This window comes from Mobula birostris, chromosome 29, assembly GCF_030028105.1.
Source record: "Mobula birostris isolate sMobBir1 chromosome 29, sMobBir1.hap1, whole genome shotgun sequence".
NCBI lineage: Eukaryota > Metazoa > Chordata > Chondrichthyes > Myliobatiformes > Myliobatidae > Mobula > Mobula birostris.
The window spans coordinates 11,034,661-11,054,271 of record NC_092398.1 but is presented as its reverse complement, the minus strand read 5'-3'; the positions used below and the strand labels follow the sequence as shown (position 1 = coordinate 11,054,271).

Genomic DNA, 19,611 nt, shown 5'->3' with positions numbered 1-19,611 from the left:
TGGAACATGATTCAGTGAAGTGTGATGTATTTTGTAAATACCATATTTGAGTTTGACAGAAAATAGGAATCAGATTCAATTCTTTGCATTATGGAAGTGTTTCTTATGGGTTGTAAAGCTAGATTGTTAACTTGCGAGTTTTGAAGAAGTTTGAATGGTATACTAATGTGTCACTCTTGAGTAGGAACAGATGTGAAAACAAATCATGCCCTGTTTCTTCTGTTATTAAACTTAAGATTTGGGAAAATAAGTGTTTTAATTCCTTTCTAAATCCTTTTGGTGTCTGTCTTGGGTGACGATTCAGGACTCGTAATAGGCCAACAGCATTCTGGATTTGTGCTTGTGTGGTAGCAAATATAGTTTGTTATAGCAACACACAAAATCCTGGTGGAACGCAGCAGGCCAGGCAGCATCTATAGGAAGAAGTACAGTCAACGTTTTGGCCCGCATCTGCAGATCTTCTCATGTAGCTTGTTATATTTGCTTTGCACAGGTCATTTGAGTTGAAGGTACAATGCAATAACTGGGGCAAAAATTACTTTAAAATACATTTTCTATACAAGTATTTCCATTCTCTCCTTATTATTTTCCTTATGACAGATATTCAGTTTAAATAAATGGATCAGAAAAGATCATAAGAATTAGGATCAGAATTAGGCCATTCAGCCTGTTGAGTCTGCTTTGTCATTCCATCATCCCTTTCAATCTCATTCTCCTGCCTTCTCCCCACAACATCTGATGCCCTGACTAATCAAGATCCAATCAACCTCTGCTTTAAATATACTCAAAGTTTTGGCCCCCACAGCCATCTGGCAATGAATTCCACAGATTTACTACCCTCTGGCTAAAGAAATTCCTCTTCATCCCTGTTCTAAGTGGATATCCCTCTATTCTGAGGCTGTGCCCTCTGGTCTGAGACTCACCCACTACAGAAAACATCCAAATGCCAGCACATCTTTTCTTAAATAAGGGGCCCTGAACCTGCTCTCAATACTCCCAAGGAAGCCCTTACCAATGCCTTATAAACCCTCATCATTACGTCCTCACTTTTATTTTTTAAGGGAGGGAACAGGTGGATGTTGCATACTTGGATTTCCAGAAGGTGTTCGATAAGGTGCCGCACAAGAGACCTATAAATAAGATACGGATGCATGGAGTCAGAGGAAGTGTATTGGCATGGATAGTGGATTGGTTAACCGATAGAAGGCAGAGAGTTGGTATAAATGGATGTTTCTCTGGTTGGCAGTCTTTGGTGAGTGGGGTGCCACAGCGGTCGGTGCTGGGTCCACAGCTGTTTACATTTACATTGATGATTTGGAAGAGGGGACTGAGTGTAGCATAGCAAAGTTTGCTGATGACACCAAACTGAGTAGAAAAGCAAATTGTATAGAGGATGTGCAGAATCTGCAGAGGGATATAGATAGGTTAAGTGAGTGGGCTAAGGTCTGGCAGATGGAATACAATGCTGGTAAATGCGAGATCATCCACTTTGGAAGGAATAATAGAAAAGCAGATTATTATTTAAATGGAGAAAGATTGCAACATGCTGTTGTGCAGAGGGATTTGGGAGTACTTGTGCATGAATCACAAAAAGTTGGCTTAAAGGTACAACAGGCTATTAAGAAGGCAAACAAAATGTTGGCCTTTATTGCTAGAAGGATCAAATTCAAGAGCAGGGAGGTCATTCTGCAACTATACAGGGTACTGGTGAGGCCACACCTGGAATACTGTATGTAGTTCTGGACTCCATACTTGAGGAAGGATATACTGGCTTTGGAGGCAGTGCAGAGGAGGTTCACCAGGTTAATTCCAGGGATGAAGGGGTTAACCTATGAAGAGAGATTGAGTCGCCTGGGACTATACTCTCTGGAGTTCAGAAGAATGAGAGGGGATCTTATAGAAACATACAAAATTTTGAAAGGAATAGATAAGATAGAATTAGGAAGGTTGTTTCCATTGGTAGGTGAGACTAGAACTAGGGGACGTTGCCTCATGATTCAAGGAGGGAGAAGATTTAGGACGGCGATGAGGAGAAACTGTTTTTCCCAGAGAATGGTGAATCTGTGGAATTCTCTGCCCAGGGAAGCTGTTGAGGCTTCTTCACTAAATATATTTAAGAAGCAGATAGGTTTTTACATAGTAAGGTAATTAAGGGTTATGGGGAAAAGGCAGGTAGATGGAGCTGAGTTTATGGACAGATCAGCCATGATCTTGTTGAATGGCAGGGCAGGCTCGATGGGCCGGATGGCCTACTCCTATTCCTGTTTCTTATATTCTAGTCATCTCAAGATGAATGCATTTGCCTTTCTTACCATCAACTCAACCTGCAAGTTAACCTTTAGAGAATCCTGCACAAAGACTCCCAAGTCCCTTTGCACCTCTGTTACTGAATTTTCACCCTGTTTAAAAAAAAGTCTGAGGCCTTTTTCTTTCTACCAAAGTGCATCACCATATATGTCCCTACACTCTCTTCCATCTGCCACTTCTTTACCTATTCTCCCAATATGTCCAAGTCCTTCTGCAGACTCCCTGATTTCTCAACACTACATAGAACATAGAGACAGGCCATTCGACCCAAAATATTGTGCGAACCAGTTAAAAAGCAAGCCAAAAACACCCAACACTAAACCCTCCTACCTGCACCATGTACATATCCATCCATCTTCCTTACATCCATGTCCCTATCCAAACATCTCTTAAAAGCCTGTGATGTATTTGCCTCTATCACCTTACCAGGCAGTGCATTCCAGGCATCCATGACACTCTTCACATTCCCTTTGAACCTACCTCCACTCACCTTCAATGTACACCTTCTGGTATTAAGACACTTCTACCCTGGGAAATAGATACTCCCTGTCTACTCTATCTGTGTCCCGTAGTCTTATAAATCGCTATTAGATCTTCCCTCAGCCTCTGGCACTTCATAGATAACCACCCAAGTTCGTCCAGCCTCTTGGGATAGCACATGCCCTCTAAACCAGGGATCCTGGTAAACCTCTCCAAAGCTTCAACATTCTTATAGTGAGGAGACCAGAACTGTATGCAATACTCCAGATTTGTCTGCCCCTCCACCTATCTTTGTATCATCTGCAAACTTGGCCTCAAAAGAAAAATGGCGAAATGATGCAAGTAAAATATACAATGGTTGATACTTCCAGCAGCAGAACAGAGAACCTGAGATCACGATTCAAAGTAAAATCTTAGGTTCAGTGTCTGTATGACGAGTGCTCCAAAAATTAAAACATACACCCTATCCTGTTATATGCGTCTTCAGACTATGCAGATTCACAGTTATGTGAGGAGCTCTGCCTTCCCGCCAATACAAGTCACGTGCGCACGCCTCACAGTCTCACTGTTGGAATGAGAAGCACCGCTTTCCCGCCAATACAAGTCAGGTGTGTGTGCCTCATGGTCTCGCTCCCGCTAGTCTCGCATTGGTTTTGGCAAGGTGTGGATGCGTGATTTTAAACTTTTGTTTTACCTACGGTGCAGTGATTTTGTGCTTGAAATATTTAATTATGCCTCCTAAGCGTTCAATGTCATGTCTTGGGCCGTCAGCTGAGTGGCAGAGAACCGCTTTAACACTTGGGAAAAAAAGTTGGAAATTATAAACAGCGCAGCATCAGCTGAAGGTAACACAGCTCTGGGATGCTATTGCTGGGAACAGAATCTTGCCTTTAAAATTCCTTTGTTGCTTGACAATGCGCCAGCCCGTCATAAACATTCGGACAGCATTCATCCTAACATAACTGTGTTTCCTGCCACCTAACACAACATCGCTGATTCAACCACTCAACCAAGGTGTAATCCACATTCAAGGCGTACGTATTTTTTTTACCGCGAACTACCTCTCAGATGCTGCAAGCAACAGACGATTTTGAAAATCCCGGGAGTTTACCAACGGTGCGAAAGTCGGAACACTTGGCATAAATGGCAATGGACATGGACCCAAGTTTAGAATGGAGTCAGCATTTCAGTCTTTCCCTGCCGTCAACCTTTCCTCCCTACAAGCAAATTTATGCTGAGAAACAAAATGCTGTCAAGCAGACAACCCTCACCACTTTATGCAAATAGCTGTAATCTTCTGCTGTCGGCAGTTCTATGAGTCTTCCTTCACCCCTTGTTGTGCTTGATATTATCCTGACGACCACAACCATCCACCTTATCCGTGTAAAGCTGCCCGACACCACAACAACCACTCATCTCCCGGAGCGAACACACCTGCTACTGTTGGTGAGTACTGTACACCAGAGGATGTTAACTTTCTATGATTTATTACACTGAATATTACCTTAAAAATTGATTAATTATAATACAAATGTTGTAGTACTGTTTTTGTGTCGTATTGGTATAAAAATGTGAATAAGTTACAGATAAAACATATTTAGGAAGCCCTCTGGAACGCATCCCTATTTTCTCCATTTAAATAATTTTTCACATTATGCGTCAACTTTGAGGAACGTACCCTCACATATAGCAAGGATAGGTGTAGCTTAAATATTCTAAAGTGTTGTAAACTTATCAATTTGCCAGAACTGGTAAGTGTTTGAAGTGTTGCTTTAATATGGTAGAATGACAGATAATTGTAAAGGGAATTCACAACTGTAAAGCAAAATTGCAGTTTGTAAAGTCCTAAAAGCATTTTCCGTATAAGTACCATTACTGTAAGAAGAAAGACTTTGTGGCGGCACAGTAGCTTTGTGGTTAACACAACACTTTATAGTACCAACGGCCCGCATTCATTTCCTGCTGCTGCCTGTAAGGAATCTATATGTTCTCCCTGTAACTGCTTGGGTTTCCTTCCACAGCCCAAAGATGTACCGGTTGCTAGGTCATTATAAATTGTTCCGTGATTTGGCTAGGACTAATTGGGTGAGTAGTGTGACTCGAAGGGCCAGAACAGCCTATTACATGCTGTATCTAAATAAATAAAATAAATAAATTTGAGGATGTGGTTCTTTTGAATTGCCAGTTCATTAATGTTTTGTAATATTGGCTGATTTAAATGTTCTAAAAAAAAATTTGTTTGCAGTTAGCTCAGTTCTGGATCTGCGATTGGAATGTGAACAACGTCAGTATTCTTGCAACCCAGTAGTGACATTCTTGGCAGTTGACTGCATGAAATATTCTGGATAATGTTTAATTCTGATAAAAGGTTTTAAGGCATTTATGTATTAGAATGCAGTTTCCATGAAAATACATGGTACAGATCTTTGCTCTTTCTCGGTATTTCTGTGTCTAGCACCCAGTGAGTGACTTGGAAGTGGAAAACGTGTACATTTTTATCTGGATGCTAAGCCAAAAGTATGAATGTGAATAGGAAGGAAGTTCAGATCTTGGCTCTGAAGAGAAGTTTGTGCTGTGCAAGGCACAAGTATGAACATACTTGCTAAAATGGCAGCAGGACAGTTATTTGGATAAATGTTAATAATATCTGATTATTTATCGATTTTGATAGGAAATTCCTAACTTTTTTGAAATTTGAAGTCAGTAGATTAAAAACCTGAAAATTCATCCTTTGGAATTCCAATCCCTCAAGTTAATCTGACAATTTAATTGTATGATTTCAATAGGAGAAATATGAAACTGTTTTCTGTTTTTTTTGTGTTAATATAAATGCTATGTTGCAGTTCCAGGTGTTTTACCAATTGCATGGATTATTTATCCATCCTGACATAAAACTTTTACTAAGTGCCCGTTATACCACTGGCATTTAAGAAGGACCTCCATCTCTGTCCTTGGCTACACTCAGGTGCAGAGGATTCCTCATTGCTGTTTCTATAACAGTTTCATTTGACCAGTCAGGGTTGTTAGCCCTGAGCTGAACCCCGAACCTGCAGGAGACTGGTGGACCACTCTTAGTTTGGTCTCTACCCTTAGACCTGTTTGGCATGGGTGACCCTACCAAGAACCAAAGCATAAAGCCCTGACTTCAGCCAGCATCGCTCTCCGGGTCATTGAGGCACGTAAGCCTCCACAACAGAACCAGGCCTTACATAAAAAGATGTTCCAGTAATACTCAACTGAAGTTGATTGCCACCTGCAGCTCGCTTGATAGGAATTGCAACAGGATAACTTCACTACAAATCGCAAACTTTAGTCTGCTGCTGGATATCTTTGTGATGATTATTATTTCTGACTCAAGCATGTGTCAAGTTTGTTGTCATTTGGTTTCTCCGAGCCAGCGTGTAAAGCACAGTAGTACACAACACATATGAAGGTGAGGATGAAATCGACAGATAAAAGTAACAAACTGAAGTGCATAAATTAAATATTGTATGATACAGATCAGATTTGAAAATTAGTTGGCATTCAGTAGGGCATCAGTTAGCATTCAACATCAATAGAATAACTAGGCAACTTGTTAAAAGTAAGGATAGTACTGTGATTGGGGACAATTGGGGGGGGGGGGGGGGAAATGTTACCAAGTGGTGATTTACTATCCACAGAGATCGAGTCTGTTGTAGATGCTTTGGTTCAATCTACGTCTTATATGCTATCGTAAAGCAAAATAGGAGATGATCCAGATTTACAGAGTGAATGGCTTTACTGGCGTTGGGGACAAAAGCTATCTGTCTGTGTGTGTGTGTGTGTGTGTGTCGCAGCTCCTCGGATTTATTTTGTTAGATTTAGGACCTTGATCAATTTTTTTCCTGGTCAGGTTAGGTGACAAAATGCTAACAGGAATTCTGATTCTACAGCTCAAAGTAAGTGCTCAGTCCACAGTGCATCTGCTTTTAAAAATTCTAATTAGAATTATTGACTCAGGCTACAAGAAGATTTACGTTAAGTCGTTATTCTTGAACATCTGTTTTGAAACTTGGTGATCCAGGTGGCTTTCTGACATTTGGCTGGTGAAAGACCGTGAGTTATGACAAGTGTTTACTGCAACACTTAGAAAATCTCTTAACAAATCATATAATTAATTTTCCATGCCAGATATGTCTTTGGATGAAATGAAAAGTTAACATTAATCAAGTATTGTACAATGATCAAAAGCGAGAAGATCTGCGGATGCTGGAAATCCGAGCAACACACACAAAATGCTGGAGGAACTCAGCAGGCCAGGCAGCGTCTATGGAAAAAAGTGCAGTCGACATTTCAGCCCAAAACATTGACTATGCTTTTTGCCATAGATGCTGCATGGCCTGCCGAGTTCCTCCAGCATTTTGTGTGTATGGTACAATGATCATTGATTTTCCGTTGTATTTATTGATATACAGCGCGGAATTGGCCCTTCGAGCCACACCGCCCAGCAGTCCCTCAATAGAACTTGAGCCGAATCATGGGACAATTTACAAAGACCATCTTTGGACTGTGGGAACAGCTGGAGCACCCAGAGGAAACCGGCACGGTCACGGGGAGAATGTACAAACTCCCTACAGACAGCGGCAGGAATTGTACCCTGGGTTGTTGGTACTGTAAAGTGTTGTGCTAACGGTCTCATATATTATGATGGGAATCAGCTTTTTGTAACTGTTGAACATTGTTCTCACTTGTATTATTAGTAGTCTTCTCTGGTTGCAATCTTGGTGGTGTGTGCTGTAAGATCAGCTCATAAAATGTATTGAATTATTAAGATTCTGTGTAAAAGCTCGACAATCACGATTTTACACTTCTCAAATAGTTGTCTATCATCTTTATCATTCTTTCCATTTTGATCCTTAAATTTGAGTCCAATCTCCCTTTCTACTTGGATAAAGAGCTGATGACCATTCCCTTACTTTTATTCTGCTTTGGTACTCTAGGCGTTGTCAGGTTAACTTGAAAATAAACATGCATCCTCTGTGTGATAGAGCTGAACCACATTGAATTTTGGCATTCTGACCAAGCATGAGAAAACCACATACTGTTTAAGCCAAGCAGCTGCTATTGTTGTCTTGGCTGAAATCTGCTGATAATGAAGAAACACTAGCATATGTGATGTAAGCCTTCTGATTCTGTGCATATATTTAATCCAGAGTTTCTGCCCAAGCATTTTCTGCAGCTGAGCATTTCTTGGGGGGGTGGAGGGGGGACCTAATGTGTTTATTGTGCAATTACAATGGAATCTTTTGTTGCTGTGGAGGTGAATGGGTTGATTAATCAGAAACTGGTGGCTGTGTTCTTTTTACAAACATACAAAGCAATGTTTGCAACTTGTAAGTCAAGTGATTGTGATTTTTTTGAAACTAGAGGATTAATAAATTTAAACAGGCTTGTCCCCAGTGTTTATTCTATAATATTCTGATTTAATTGAAACACCAGCATTAAATAGCAGTGTTACTGGTCACTCAGCTTACAAATGCACCTCTTACATTTTGAGAGGTAAATGTCATGGGCGAAGTTCATCTGGAGTAAAATGTGTTAACTGCTTTTCATGTCAGTTTTTTTTTATATACAGTGGATTCCGTTTTGGGACACATCCGGACCAGTATATTTTGCCCTAATTAAACGGCTGTCCTAATTAGCCGAGGTGGCACGGTAGCATAGTGGTTAGCACAACGCTTTACAGTACCAGCAACCTGGGTTCAATTCCTGCCACTAACCTGTAAATAGTTTGTATGTTCTCCCTGTGACTGCATTTGTTTCCTCTGGGTGCTCCGGCTTCCTTCGACTTCCACACTCCCACTGTCCAGTATCTACTGGTTAGTAGATTAATTGGTCGTCGTAAATTGTCCAATGATTAGGCTAGCATTAAATTGGGGGATTGCTGGGCGGTGTGGCTCGAAGGGCAGAAGGGCCTATTCAGTGCTGAATCTCAATAAATAAATAATAGTTAAAAAGGTATGGAAAAGACAAATTACCAAATATCTAAGAATCAAATTGTGCATTTCAATCAAAATGCAGGACGCATTAGAACACTGCCAATACTACTGGTGGTTGTAGCCGTATCTGATGATGCCAGGAAACCTGTGTGGGAGAGTTTTTAAAGTGGAAAAGCTGTTGTGCTGGGGCAGTTCCATTCTCAAATCTGAGGTCTATGTCCATTGGGAAGAATGGCCGTGACAGCTGGGGCCTTGCCTCATTGCAGTGCCTTGTCATGCCCTTTGCTGTCCATGAAGTGATGTAGACCTCATCAGGCCAGTCCGCTGGAGTTAGCTTTGCTTGATAGGACAGGCACGTCCCTACCTCACCAGGGTATGAGCCCCACTGGCTACCCTCATCTGTTTTCACTGACCTGTTGAGCAGTGTACCAGGGTATGGCCGCTGTCACATGGAAATATCTGATTGGAGCCACAGTTCAGAGTTGAGTGCCCGGTGGAGACAAAATGGTTGTTGATACCTTAAAACTCTTTGTATGTCTTAACTTGTGGAAATAGTGAAATGTTTCATTTTCACTTCTGGCCTATTCTGGCATTTCTAAGTCTGAATGCTTGAAACTGCAGTGAGCAAAACAGTCCTGAATTGTCTTACTGCTTATCAACTATCAGTGATAAAAGTCACTGTTTTTTGAATACGTGCACGCAACTGACACTATTTTAAAAACTTTTCACTCTAAGTAGTGTATTGTCTAATGGCCAACTGACATGTATGTGACTGACGCTAGTTAGAAGATGTTCAGCAACAGCCTCCATGTCTCATTAAGCAGTATTGTCCCAAGTAAACAGCTGTCTTAATTTGACCGATGTCCCAATTATTTGGAATCCACTGTTTTATGATCTGCTTGAGTAGTCTAATTAAAGGAGTTATGTTGAATTTATTATATACTGTCATTTACTTCTGTGACAATTACCCAAACAATTTGCTTTAAAGCATGTTAGGTGTTTCCTGTGTAAGGGACAGAAATGGCAGGTGGTGGAAATCTTAAATCAAAACAAAGTATTGTAAACACTCTGCAGGTCAGGCAGCATCTGTGGAAAGAGAGTCAGTTAAAAGCTTCAGGTCCGAGACTTTGTTAGTTGTTGACGTTTGGTCTTGGACCTAGAGAAAGCTGCTGAGTAGAGAAAGTGATCTGAATTACAAACAATAAACTATTCAGTTCCTCGGTAATTTCCAGGGGAAATTAGAAGCAATCATGAACTAATCCATAGTGAGATAACCAAGCTGTCAAAGGAGGCGGTCATGTCACGTGCTTGCCCTCTTTGACAACTTGGTTATCTCACTGCAGATTAGTTTGCAATTGCTTCCCATTTCCCCTGGAAATTACCAAGGACCTGAATACTTTGTTGTTTGCATTTCAGGTCAGTTTCTCCACTCAGCAGCTTCCTCCTTGCATTGAAAGGAACTATGCCTCTGCTGTCTTGAGCAGTACTTTAATACACTTCTAAGTAGATACAGACATCGCACTGCAGCTGGGAAACATATGATACAAGTGGAAAAGAGACTACGGTAGTGATACAAGGAAAGTACTGAATCATTTTTCAGTGCCTATAATAACAGCATTTTAAACAATGAACTTGGGTAAAAATATATCTGTCTCTGCTGAAAATGAAGTAAGTATCCAGTGCTAGTTACCAATCCTGCAAATGAGTAAATGTCATGATTACAGTTGTAGAAATCTACGCGCTTGCTGTTAACTCTGTCTTTTATTTATCTGATAGATGCTGGGTGACTTTTGTGAGAATGTACTCATTGTAATGTTGTATCTTCAGTCTGGAAAATCGTTAGAAATAATCAGTCTTTGTATAATTAGTGCTGTCCAGTTCACTGCAGGGGATACAAGTAACATTTTGTGTTCAGTTCTGCCACCTTATTATAGGAAGGATGTGGAAGCTTTAGAGGCAGTGGAGAGGAGATCTACCAGCATGTCTTATAAGGATAGTTTGAATGAGCTAGCGTTTTCTTCTTTGTGCTGAGGGAGGATGAGAGGCAACTTGATAGCGGTGTGTAAGATGATAAGAAGCATAGATAGAAGCGGTTAGTGATATAATTGACATACTGGTTTTAATTTTCCAAAATTCTTAGCTTTGTGGAAGGTCCTATTTGATCAGAGTAACTCTTTTATTTGAAAAACAAGGAAGGAAGCAGAAAGCTTACTAAAGCTAGTAAGCATCATGTAGGGAAAAATGTTAGAAGGTATTCTTAAAGATTTTAATGACAGACACTGAAATTTCAAGGTGTTGTCGTCTTTGTTTTTGCAAAAGGAAAATTGTTTTTGCCTAATTTCATGGAGTTCACAGAAGTAGTAAGGTGTTATGTTAATAAGGTAGATACTTGGGTTCCCTGAAGTCCTTTTAAAGTATGGAAACAGGATTCTTGCAAGCAATGCAAGCTTGTGGTTTAGGAGTAACAAGTTGGCTTGGTTAAAAGATTAGCTGACTAACAGGAAACCAAAAATATCTAATTTATTTTCTTGTTGGCAAGAGTTAATGGAATCAGTGCTAGGGTCTCAACTTTTGAAATTTTATATTAGTGAATTAGATGAAGATGCTGAAACTATTAAATTTACTGATGACACAGGTAGGTCAGAAAGCAATTTTGAGGAGGACGTAAAGAAGCTGTGTTAACTGATGGACAGAGATCGTGGGAGCAGAATATATTGTGGAAAAACTGTGAACTTGTCCATTATGGCAAGAAGATAACGAGAGATCTTGGGGCTCTTGGGTGCAGAGGGATCCAGGGTCCAGTACATTATTCACAAAGGTGGTATGTAGGTCAAGCAAGTAATTAGAATCAGTAGATCAGTATGATATAGTTTATTGCAAAGGAAATTGAACATACAAGTTAGGAGGGTGTGCTTCCATTATGTAGGTCATCGATGGGAGCTCATCTGGAGTACAGAGTAGGTTTTGTTGTTTAGCGAAAGAGGTTAAAGTGCTGGAAGTGGTTTCGGATATTGTTGCTAGTCCAATAGCTGGGATGTAAGTGCTGGAGGTCGTTCAGCGTATGGTTGTAGGTCCATTACCTGGAATGTAAGGGTTGTTCTGAGAATAGATGGACAGCTTCAGTTTGTTTCCACTCAAGTGATGGGTAGAAGAGTGAGAAAGTGGCAGTGTTTCACAGCTTCAGTGCTCTGAAGCAGTGTGTATGGGGTTTGCATGCTTTTTCCAGATATTTCTGGTTTCTTCCACATTAAAGGCTTAGAGTTGGTAGGGTTACTGCGAATAGCCCGTGGTATATAGGTAGAATCTGGGGGAGGGGGTAAATTGATGTGAATGTGGGGAGGGCAAAATGGGATTAATGTAAATAGGTGGTGGTCAGTATGGACTCAGTGGCCTGTTTTCATGATGTGGCTCATGACACTTGTGAAAGAATCTAAATCTAAGATCGTCAGAATCCGGTTTAATGTCACTTGCATATGTTGTGTTATTTGTTGTCTTTGCAGCAGCAGTACATTGCAATGCATGGTAAAAACTGAATTACAGTAAGTATATCCATATATTAAATAGTTAAATTAAATAAATAGTGAGGTAGTGTTCATGGGTTCAAAGTCCATTCAGAAATCTGGTGGCACAAAGGATGAAGCTGTTCCTGAACTGTTGAGTGTGCGCCTTCAGTTTTATGTACCTACTTCCTGATGGTAACAGTAAGAAGGTCACGTCTTGGTTAAAAGTAACAGAAGACTCCTTTTGAGATGTGAGGTGAAGACACAGACTGCAGATGCTGAAGTGTGGAGATAAAAATAAGCTGCTGGAGGAACTTGGGTTAGGCAGCATCTGCAGAAGGATACAGACAATATTTCAGGTGGAGACCCATCACCTGGATGGGTAATGAGAGATGATTTTTAAAAAAAATCTGTGGATTGTGTGTCTGCAACACACTTCATCAAAGGTGGAACTATTTTAAAGACAGGTGGATTCTTGATAACCCAGGGGAAGGTTATGATAGGTAGACGGGAAATCAGCTTGAGTTGAGATTGGAACAGATCAACCTTGATCATTTTAAATAGAGTTGACTTCACAGGCTTGAGTCTTTATCTCTGAGTACGTACATATGGTCATATATTTGTACTTTGTTCTTGATCATCTATATACTGCCATGACTAGGAATATGGTTTGGTATATGGCTGAAGCCTTGGACCAGAGATTGTTTTAGATCAGGGGTTCCCAACCTGGGGTTCCACAGACCCCTCAGTTAATGGAGGGGTCAGTGGCATAAAAAAGGTTGGAAGCCCTCGTTTTAGACAGTGCTTGGAAAGAAAAGGTAAATTACCTGGCGGACCAAAAGCGAACTAATGGTATGGGACTGTAGCGGCAAAACCAAAACCAAACAATTGCCACTAGCCTGCGACCGCTCTGGAGGTGCTGTACTTGGATGATGCATCCCCAACTCCAATGCTGGCTCCAAAAGTTGAATCCTTTATGAGCAGTGAGCAAGCATTACAGCCCTGAAGCGATAAAACTAAACCATATCCAAATATAAGCTAAGCAAGATATGACCTCCACTGGTCCCAAGCTACAAACTGCCATGAAATAAGCATGAATGCATATTGTATCCCATTTGCTTTTACCACGCCCCCACTCGTATGACTAGTTACTGTAATAAACATAATAGACGCACAACACAGAATACAAAGCAGATGGAGAACAGGAACATGGCTCCTGCATATTTCCAAATTATAATCATTTTTAATACACCCTAATCTGATGTAATGTCAGCATTATTTCAGAAATGTGCAGGAAATGGGTTGATCACATGGAAATTTTATTTGAAAAGAGGAAACTGTATTTTGCACAAATTTCTTACCCTGTGGAAAGGGGAAGTCAACACCTCGTTTTTGGTTGTTTTGAATTTTTTGTCCTTTACATTTCATTCTGGGAAGTCTTGTAAAATGTAAACTTGAGAACAGTTGTTTTCTTTTTAGTCTCCAGTAAAAATGTTCTATTTTGCCTCATGAGCCAAATGTACTTAGAAAAACTAAAAGCTGTCTATTCCTTATCAGGGTGATTGCCCTGTCAATGAGCCAGGAACTTCCAAATCTTCTGAGTTTGCCAGTACTGATAAATAATAACGAAACCTGTTGATCTGCATTTAACAGTTCATTAAAGTAAATTAAAACTTAGTGCTCAAGTTTTGGATGGGAGGGGGCATTCACCATTCCTAAATGACAGTGTTGTTTTAAAGCAACGTTGGAAGACCTCGACCAGTGAAGCGGCGTCTGTAGAAAGAGAAATCAGTTTATATTTCAGGTCAAAGACCCTGCGTTCGAACTGAGAAAGATAGAAAGCAAGTTGGTCAAGGTAGCAGAGCAGGCAGAGGAGGATGGTGGATGAAACAGTGAATATCTTATAATGAAATGAAGTAGCAGTTGAATTGGAGAGTGAAGTTCCTTTCTCTCTGTTCTGCGTTGCTGATGTTTCCAATTCTGGTTGCCCCAATATAGGAAGGATGTTTTTGAAGCTTTGAAGAGGGTGTAAAAGAGGTTTACCAGAATGCTGCCTGGTTTAGAGAGCCATAAAACCAAGAAACCCAATAGAATCCATTATAAAAGACCCTCAAGCACTGAAAGTGCAGGATAAAAATCAAATCATGCAAACAACAAAAGTAAGCAATTAGCATTCAGAACTGAAGTTCATGAAAGTGAGTCCACAGTCAATCCAGGAGCTCAATCTGTGAGCTGAACTGACCCCATCCCTTGCCTCTGGCCCCAGCATCCTGACCTTTTCGATCTGTCCCAGCACTTAAACCATCTAAGCCTTGGATTGTTCCTTGCTGTCAGGTCCAGACCCAGCCTCCTCAATTCAGCTCATAGCCAAACTTTCCAATTTGGCCCAGTGCTTAAATCGATCAAAACTCTGGTCTTTACTCACCCTCGGGGCCCGGCTTCCATCTTAATTCTGCCTTGTTCTCAACACAGGAGCCCCTCAGGGCTGAATACCCTATCCCCATCTTTACTCTCTGTATACCCATGACTGTGTCGCTACACACAGCTCTAATCTGCTAATTAAATTGCCAACGACGCTACATTGATTGACATAATCTCAAACAATAACGAAGTGGCCTACAGGAAAGAAGTCATCTCTCTGACACAGTGGGATCAAGAAAACAACCTATCCCTCAATGACGCAAAAACAAAGGAGCTGCTTGTGGACTACAGGAGGAATGGAGACGGGTAACCCCTATTGACATCAATGGATCTGGGGTTAACAGGGTAAACAGCTTTAAGTTCCTCAGCATCCACATCACCGAGGACCTCACATGGTCTGTACACACCAGCTGTGCGGTGAAAAAGGCACAACAGTGCCTCCTTCACCTCAGATGGTTGAGGAACTTTGGTATGGCCCCCAAATCCTAAGAACTTTCTACAGGGGCACAATTGAGAGCATCCTGACTGGCATGATATGTGGGCTGTACCTCCCTTAACGCAGGATTCTGCAGGGAGTGGTGCGGACAGCCCAGCGCATCTGTAGTTGTGAACTTACCATGATTCAGGATATTTACATAGAGGTGTGAAGGAGGCTTGAAGGGTCATCGGGGACCTGAGTCATCCCAACCACAATCTATTCCAGCTGCTACTATTCAGGGAATGGTACTGCAGCATAAAAGCCAGGACCAACAGGCTCCGGGACAGCTTCTTCCACCAGGCCATCAGACTGATTAACTCACGCTGATTTGAGTGTATTTCTATGTTACATTGATGTTCTATTTATTATAAATTGCTATGATTGCACATTTAGACGGAGATGTAACGTAAAGATTTTTACTCCTCATGTATATGAGGGATGTAAGAAATAGTCAATTCAATTCTTCTGCTGCATCGTATCACTACAAGTTCGCTGTAGCAATGATCAAATGTTGCCTCATTCACCATTCTTGTGCCTGGGCCAAACCACCTCAATTCACCCCCTGCGTGCCCCGCCACAACCATCCTGCACCTTCAGTCTTTAGTCCACACTGCAATAATGTCAGCTCATATGGGCAGTTCAAAAGCTCTGCTCCAAAAAGGAAGTTACAGGTTATTGATTGCAGTGATCGTTTACCAGAAAGAGTATGATTAATAAAGTAATTAGTAGTTTTCTTTGTTTTATTTGCTGCCAGCAGGTAGTTCTTGACCATCTTAAAGTGTGTTTATGGTATTTTCATCTTGCATAATTAAAGAGGAGCTCCAGTCTGTTACAGAAGTTGGTCCGTAAACTTTCAGTAGAAAAGACGAAAAGGACTGAATGTTATTTTGTAAATGGCAATACCAACTGCCTTCCCACTAAATTAACAGCTGCAAGGATGTGCTCAAATATTATGTCCTATTTTCCTACAACTGCAAGTTTTTCCAGCAGTGTTGGTCTGAATCTGCAGTCCCAGCATATGCCAGACAATGAGTTCTACGTAAATTTACTGCATGAAGCACACATTAAATTGAGTACATCTATGGAAAGGAGTAAGTTGACATTTCTGGGCTGAGACCCTTCAGCAGGACTGGAAAGAGAAGTCGGTAAGAAGGTGGAGGGAGGGGAGGAAGAAGTACAAATTGGTAGGTGATAGGCGAATCAGGTGAGGGGTAGAAGTAGGGAGCTGGGAAGTTGATTGGTGAAGGAGATAAAGGGCTGGAGAAGGGGGAAATCTGATAGGAGAGGACAGAAGACCATGAAAGAAAGGGAAGGGGGAGAGGAGCACCAGAGGAAGGTGATGGGCAGGGAAGGAGATGAGGTGAAAGAGAAACAGGAATGGGTGAAGGAGAGTGGGAGTTACCGGAAATTTGAGAAATCGATGTTCATGCCATCAAGATGGAGGTCACTCAAATGGAGTATAAGGTGCTGCTGCTCTAACTTGAATGTGGCCTCATCACAGCAGTAGAGGAGACCATGGACTAACATTTCGGAATGGGAAATAGAATTGAAATGGGTCACATCGACTGTTTATTCATTTCCATAGATGCTGCCTGACCTGCTGAGTTCCTCCAGCACTTTTTGTGTGTTTGGGTTTCCAGTATTTGCAGATTGTCTCCCATTGGTGAAATTGTATACATATCTGTGAGTAAATTGTTTTGGAATCTCTAGTAACCACATTTTCTTTTCTCCTCCACTGCAGCTCTTAATACAGTATGGTGAAAAATACAAAGCTACTGAAGAACTCCTGCCTTTAATGGAAGTCTATCGGATTTCTATCCAAAGCTACACAAGTGCACGGCCTTACTTAACTACAGAATGTGCTCACATTAATTTTCTACTTGGTCAGTTAGCAGTGTAAGTGTCTCCTCAAATGATTTTATTTAAGAAGTTGCATCTGTAAGAATCTTTAAATGTGGGGTTTAGGATGGTGGTGACTATTGGTTGCCCAGGCTGAGGTGTTTGACGTTGTGGTGTTCGCCGAGCTTGGCAATTAGCTTGCAAACATTTCATCACCAGTCGAGGTGACATCCTCAGTGCAGGCCTAGAAGGACACCACTTTAACTGAGAGACCGCAGAGATTCTGGCGCAGGCAAACACAAGGCAGGGATGAGAATTTTTAGGGGTGTGGTTCTCTTCTGATAACTCTGTAAGCAAACATTCTGAAATTGATGCCATCTACAATCTCCTAGGAGCCAAAGAAATACGAGCCAATAGAATTCAAAGGGCAACTGAAGGGATAGCCAATCAGGACTGAGGCAAGCGAACGGGGGCCTATATAAATGTGAGCACTCCCAGGGAGAAACACCAACAACTGCGCACCGAGGATATCACCTCGACTGGCAATGAAACGTCTGCAAGCTAATTGCCAAGCTCAGCAAACAATGCAACATCAAATGTGGGGTTTTTGTGATCTTGATTAACCATTTCTGTGACCTGTAATTGGGTGTAGCTTGTAAAATGTTTGTTGCAGATGCATTTGATCAGTACTCCTCATTTCTTTAGTGACAATTAAAGACATATCAGGTTATCTTTAAATCTGTATTTGACCAGATTAAAGATCTTAATTACTTGTGAAAAATCTAACCACTAGATTACATTACATGAAGTCATTAAGACCGGTGTTTTGCCAGCAAAGCAATTTTCAGAAGCTTTGCAAAAAATTTTTGACCACTTTTGTGGGTGACTACTATTTAACTGATAATTGCCATTTAATTGGAAACCGCATTTACTCAGAGGGAGCCTGGATCTTCGGTGTCTGTGATGGGATGGTGTGATATATTCAGTAAAATGGTTCTAGAGCTTTTTGAAAGTGAGGCAGATTACTCATGTCCTGTAACAATTTTAGGAGCTGTTTTGAACTACTACTTTCACTTCCTGACAACAAGGTTCCCCAAGACGTTTGGCAGCAGCTTCAACAGACATTACAGGTGAGGGAATGGTTCAGAAACTTGCTTCAATATCTGATACTTACAACAAAAAGTTGTGATTTGAGATGTGAACTGGTTTTGAGTTACCTTAAGATGCAATTCTGTTTTCGGTGTTTTTAAAAAATGATCTCTGTATTTTGAATGTTTGGATATTCATATATTCTACAATTAATTGTTAGGAAGAATAGCATTCTGAATCTTCAAATTTTATTAATGCTTTATTTCATGATTGAAAGTCAAGCTTGTATTGGAATGACCTTGCATTTTTATCACTGTGTGGCACACCATGTTGATCCTCAGAGGAATAGTTTTTGCATTGGCCTGTGGAGAAATGCAAAACCTCAACCTAATCATATTAGTTATGATTAATTAAAGGGAATATTTTGTTATAACAATTTTAGTGTGTGGGCTTTGCTTGCAAGACCAATGTTTACTGATGAGTATTTCCTAGTGCTTTGGGCTACAGCCCTTCTGTTAGTAAGGGTGCTCCCTCAGTCTGTTCAGTAATGACTTCAGGATTGACCCATTGATAAGACATGAGGGTCCTCACACATTAACCCTTTCATTCCCAGAATCATTCTCGTGAACCTCCTCTGGACCACCTCCAATGCCAGAGCTGCTCACAATACTCCCAAGTGCGGTCTGACCAATGTCATACAAAGCCTCAGCATCATATCCTTGCTCTTGTATTCTCTCCTCTCAATAAATGCTAACATTGTATTTGCCTTCCTTACCACTGACTCAACTTGAAAGTGAACCTTCAGGGAATTCTGCTCAAGGACTGCCAAGTCCCTTTAGACCTGATTTTTGAATGCTCTCCTTGTTTAGAAAGTGGTCTGTGGCTTTATACCATAGGGCATGATCATATACTTCTCTACACTATATTCCATCTGCTGTTTCTTTGTCCATTCTTCCTATTTGCCTTAGTCCAGCAGAATCTCTACTTTTTCTTTAGCATTGCCTGGACCCCTGATGCCCCCCCCCCCATATCTTGGTATTGTCTTCAAACTCCCCTCTTTCCCTCTCCCCCCCCACCCAAACAAGACTTGTTCATTTCAAATCTTGATAGTTACATAGTCTGCAGTGAGATTGCACAACCTTGTGGTGAGGAGAGTCTTAAATGTCATGGTGATCATTTGCTGTTTTTTTTTTTGCCTGGTGGCAAAGACTGAGAAGTCTTGCCTGTGGCAAGTAACCATATTTTGTGGATGTTGTATTATGTTGGGTTAATGATTTGCAGTCTAGGGGTAGAATGTCCAATCAAACAGATTGCTTTGTTTGTTGAACTTGACTTTCTCATGTAGAACTTAAGTATATTGCAGCTATAGTCATCTGGGCAAGTGGAAAGTATCCCAACGTTTATTCCTTTGCGCCTTGATGATGATGAGCCACAGGCAAGGTCCCAGTCAGAGGACTTGAGAATAGCCAGTGTAATTCCTCCCGTTAAAGAAAGGCAGTAGGGGCCAACTAGGAAATTATAGGCCTTAGTCAGTGTA

The 19,611-nt window shown here is 41.0% G+C and overlaps 1 protein-coding gene across 1 annotated transcript in view; it reads left to right on the top strand.

The window, feature by feature from the left end:
• Positions 1 to 19,611, top strand: part of rlf (RLF zinc finger) — a 71,659-nt gene that overhangs the window by 31,158 nt on the left and 20,890 nt on the right. Inside the window, exons 2-3 of the mRNA XM_072246891.1 lie at positions 16,888 to 17,042; positions 18,034 to 18,115. Of these exons, the coding sequence (XP_072102992.1) occupies positions 16,888 to 17,042; positions 18,034 to 18,115 (237 nt within the window). The remainder of the gene's footprint in view (positions 1 to 16,887; positions 17,043 to 18,033; positions 18,116 to 19,611) is intronic.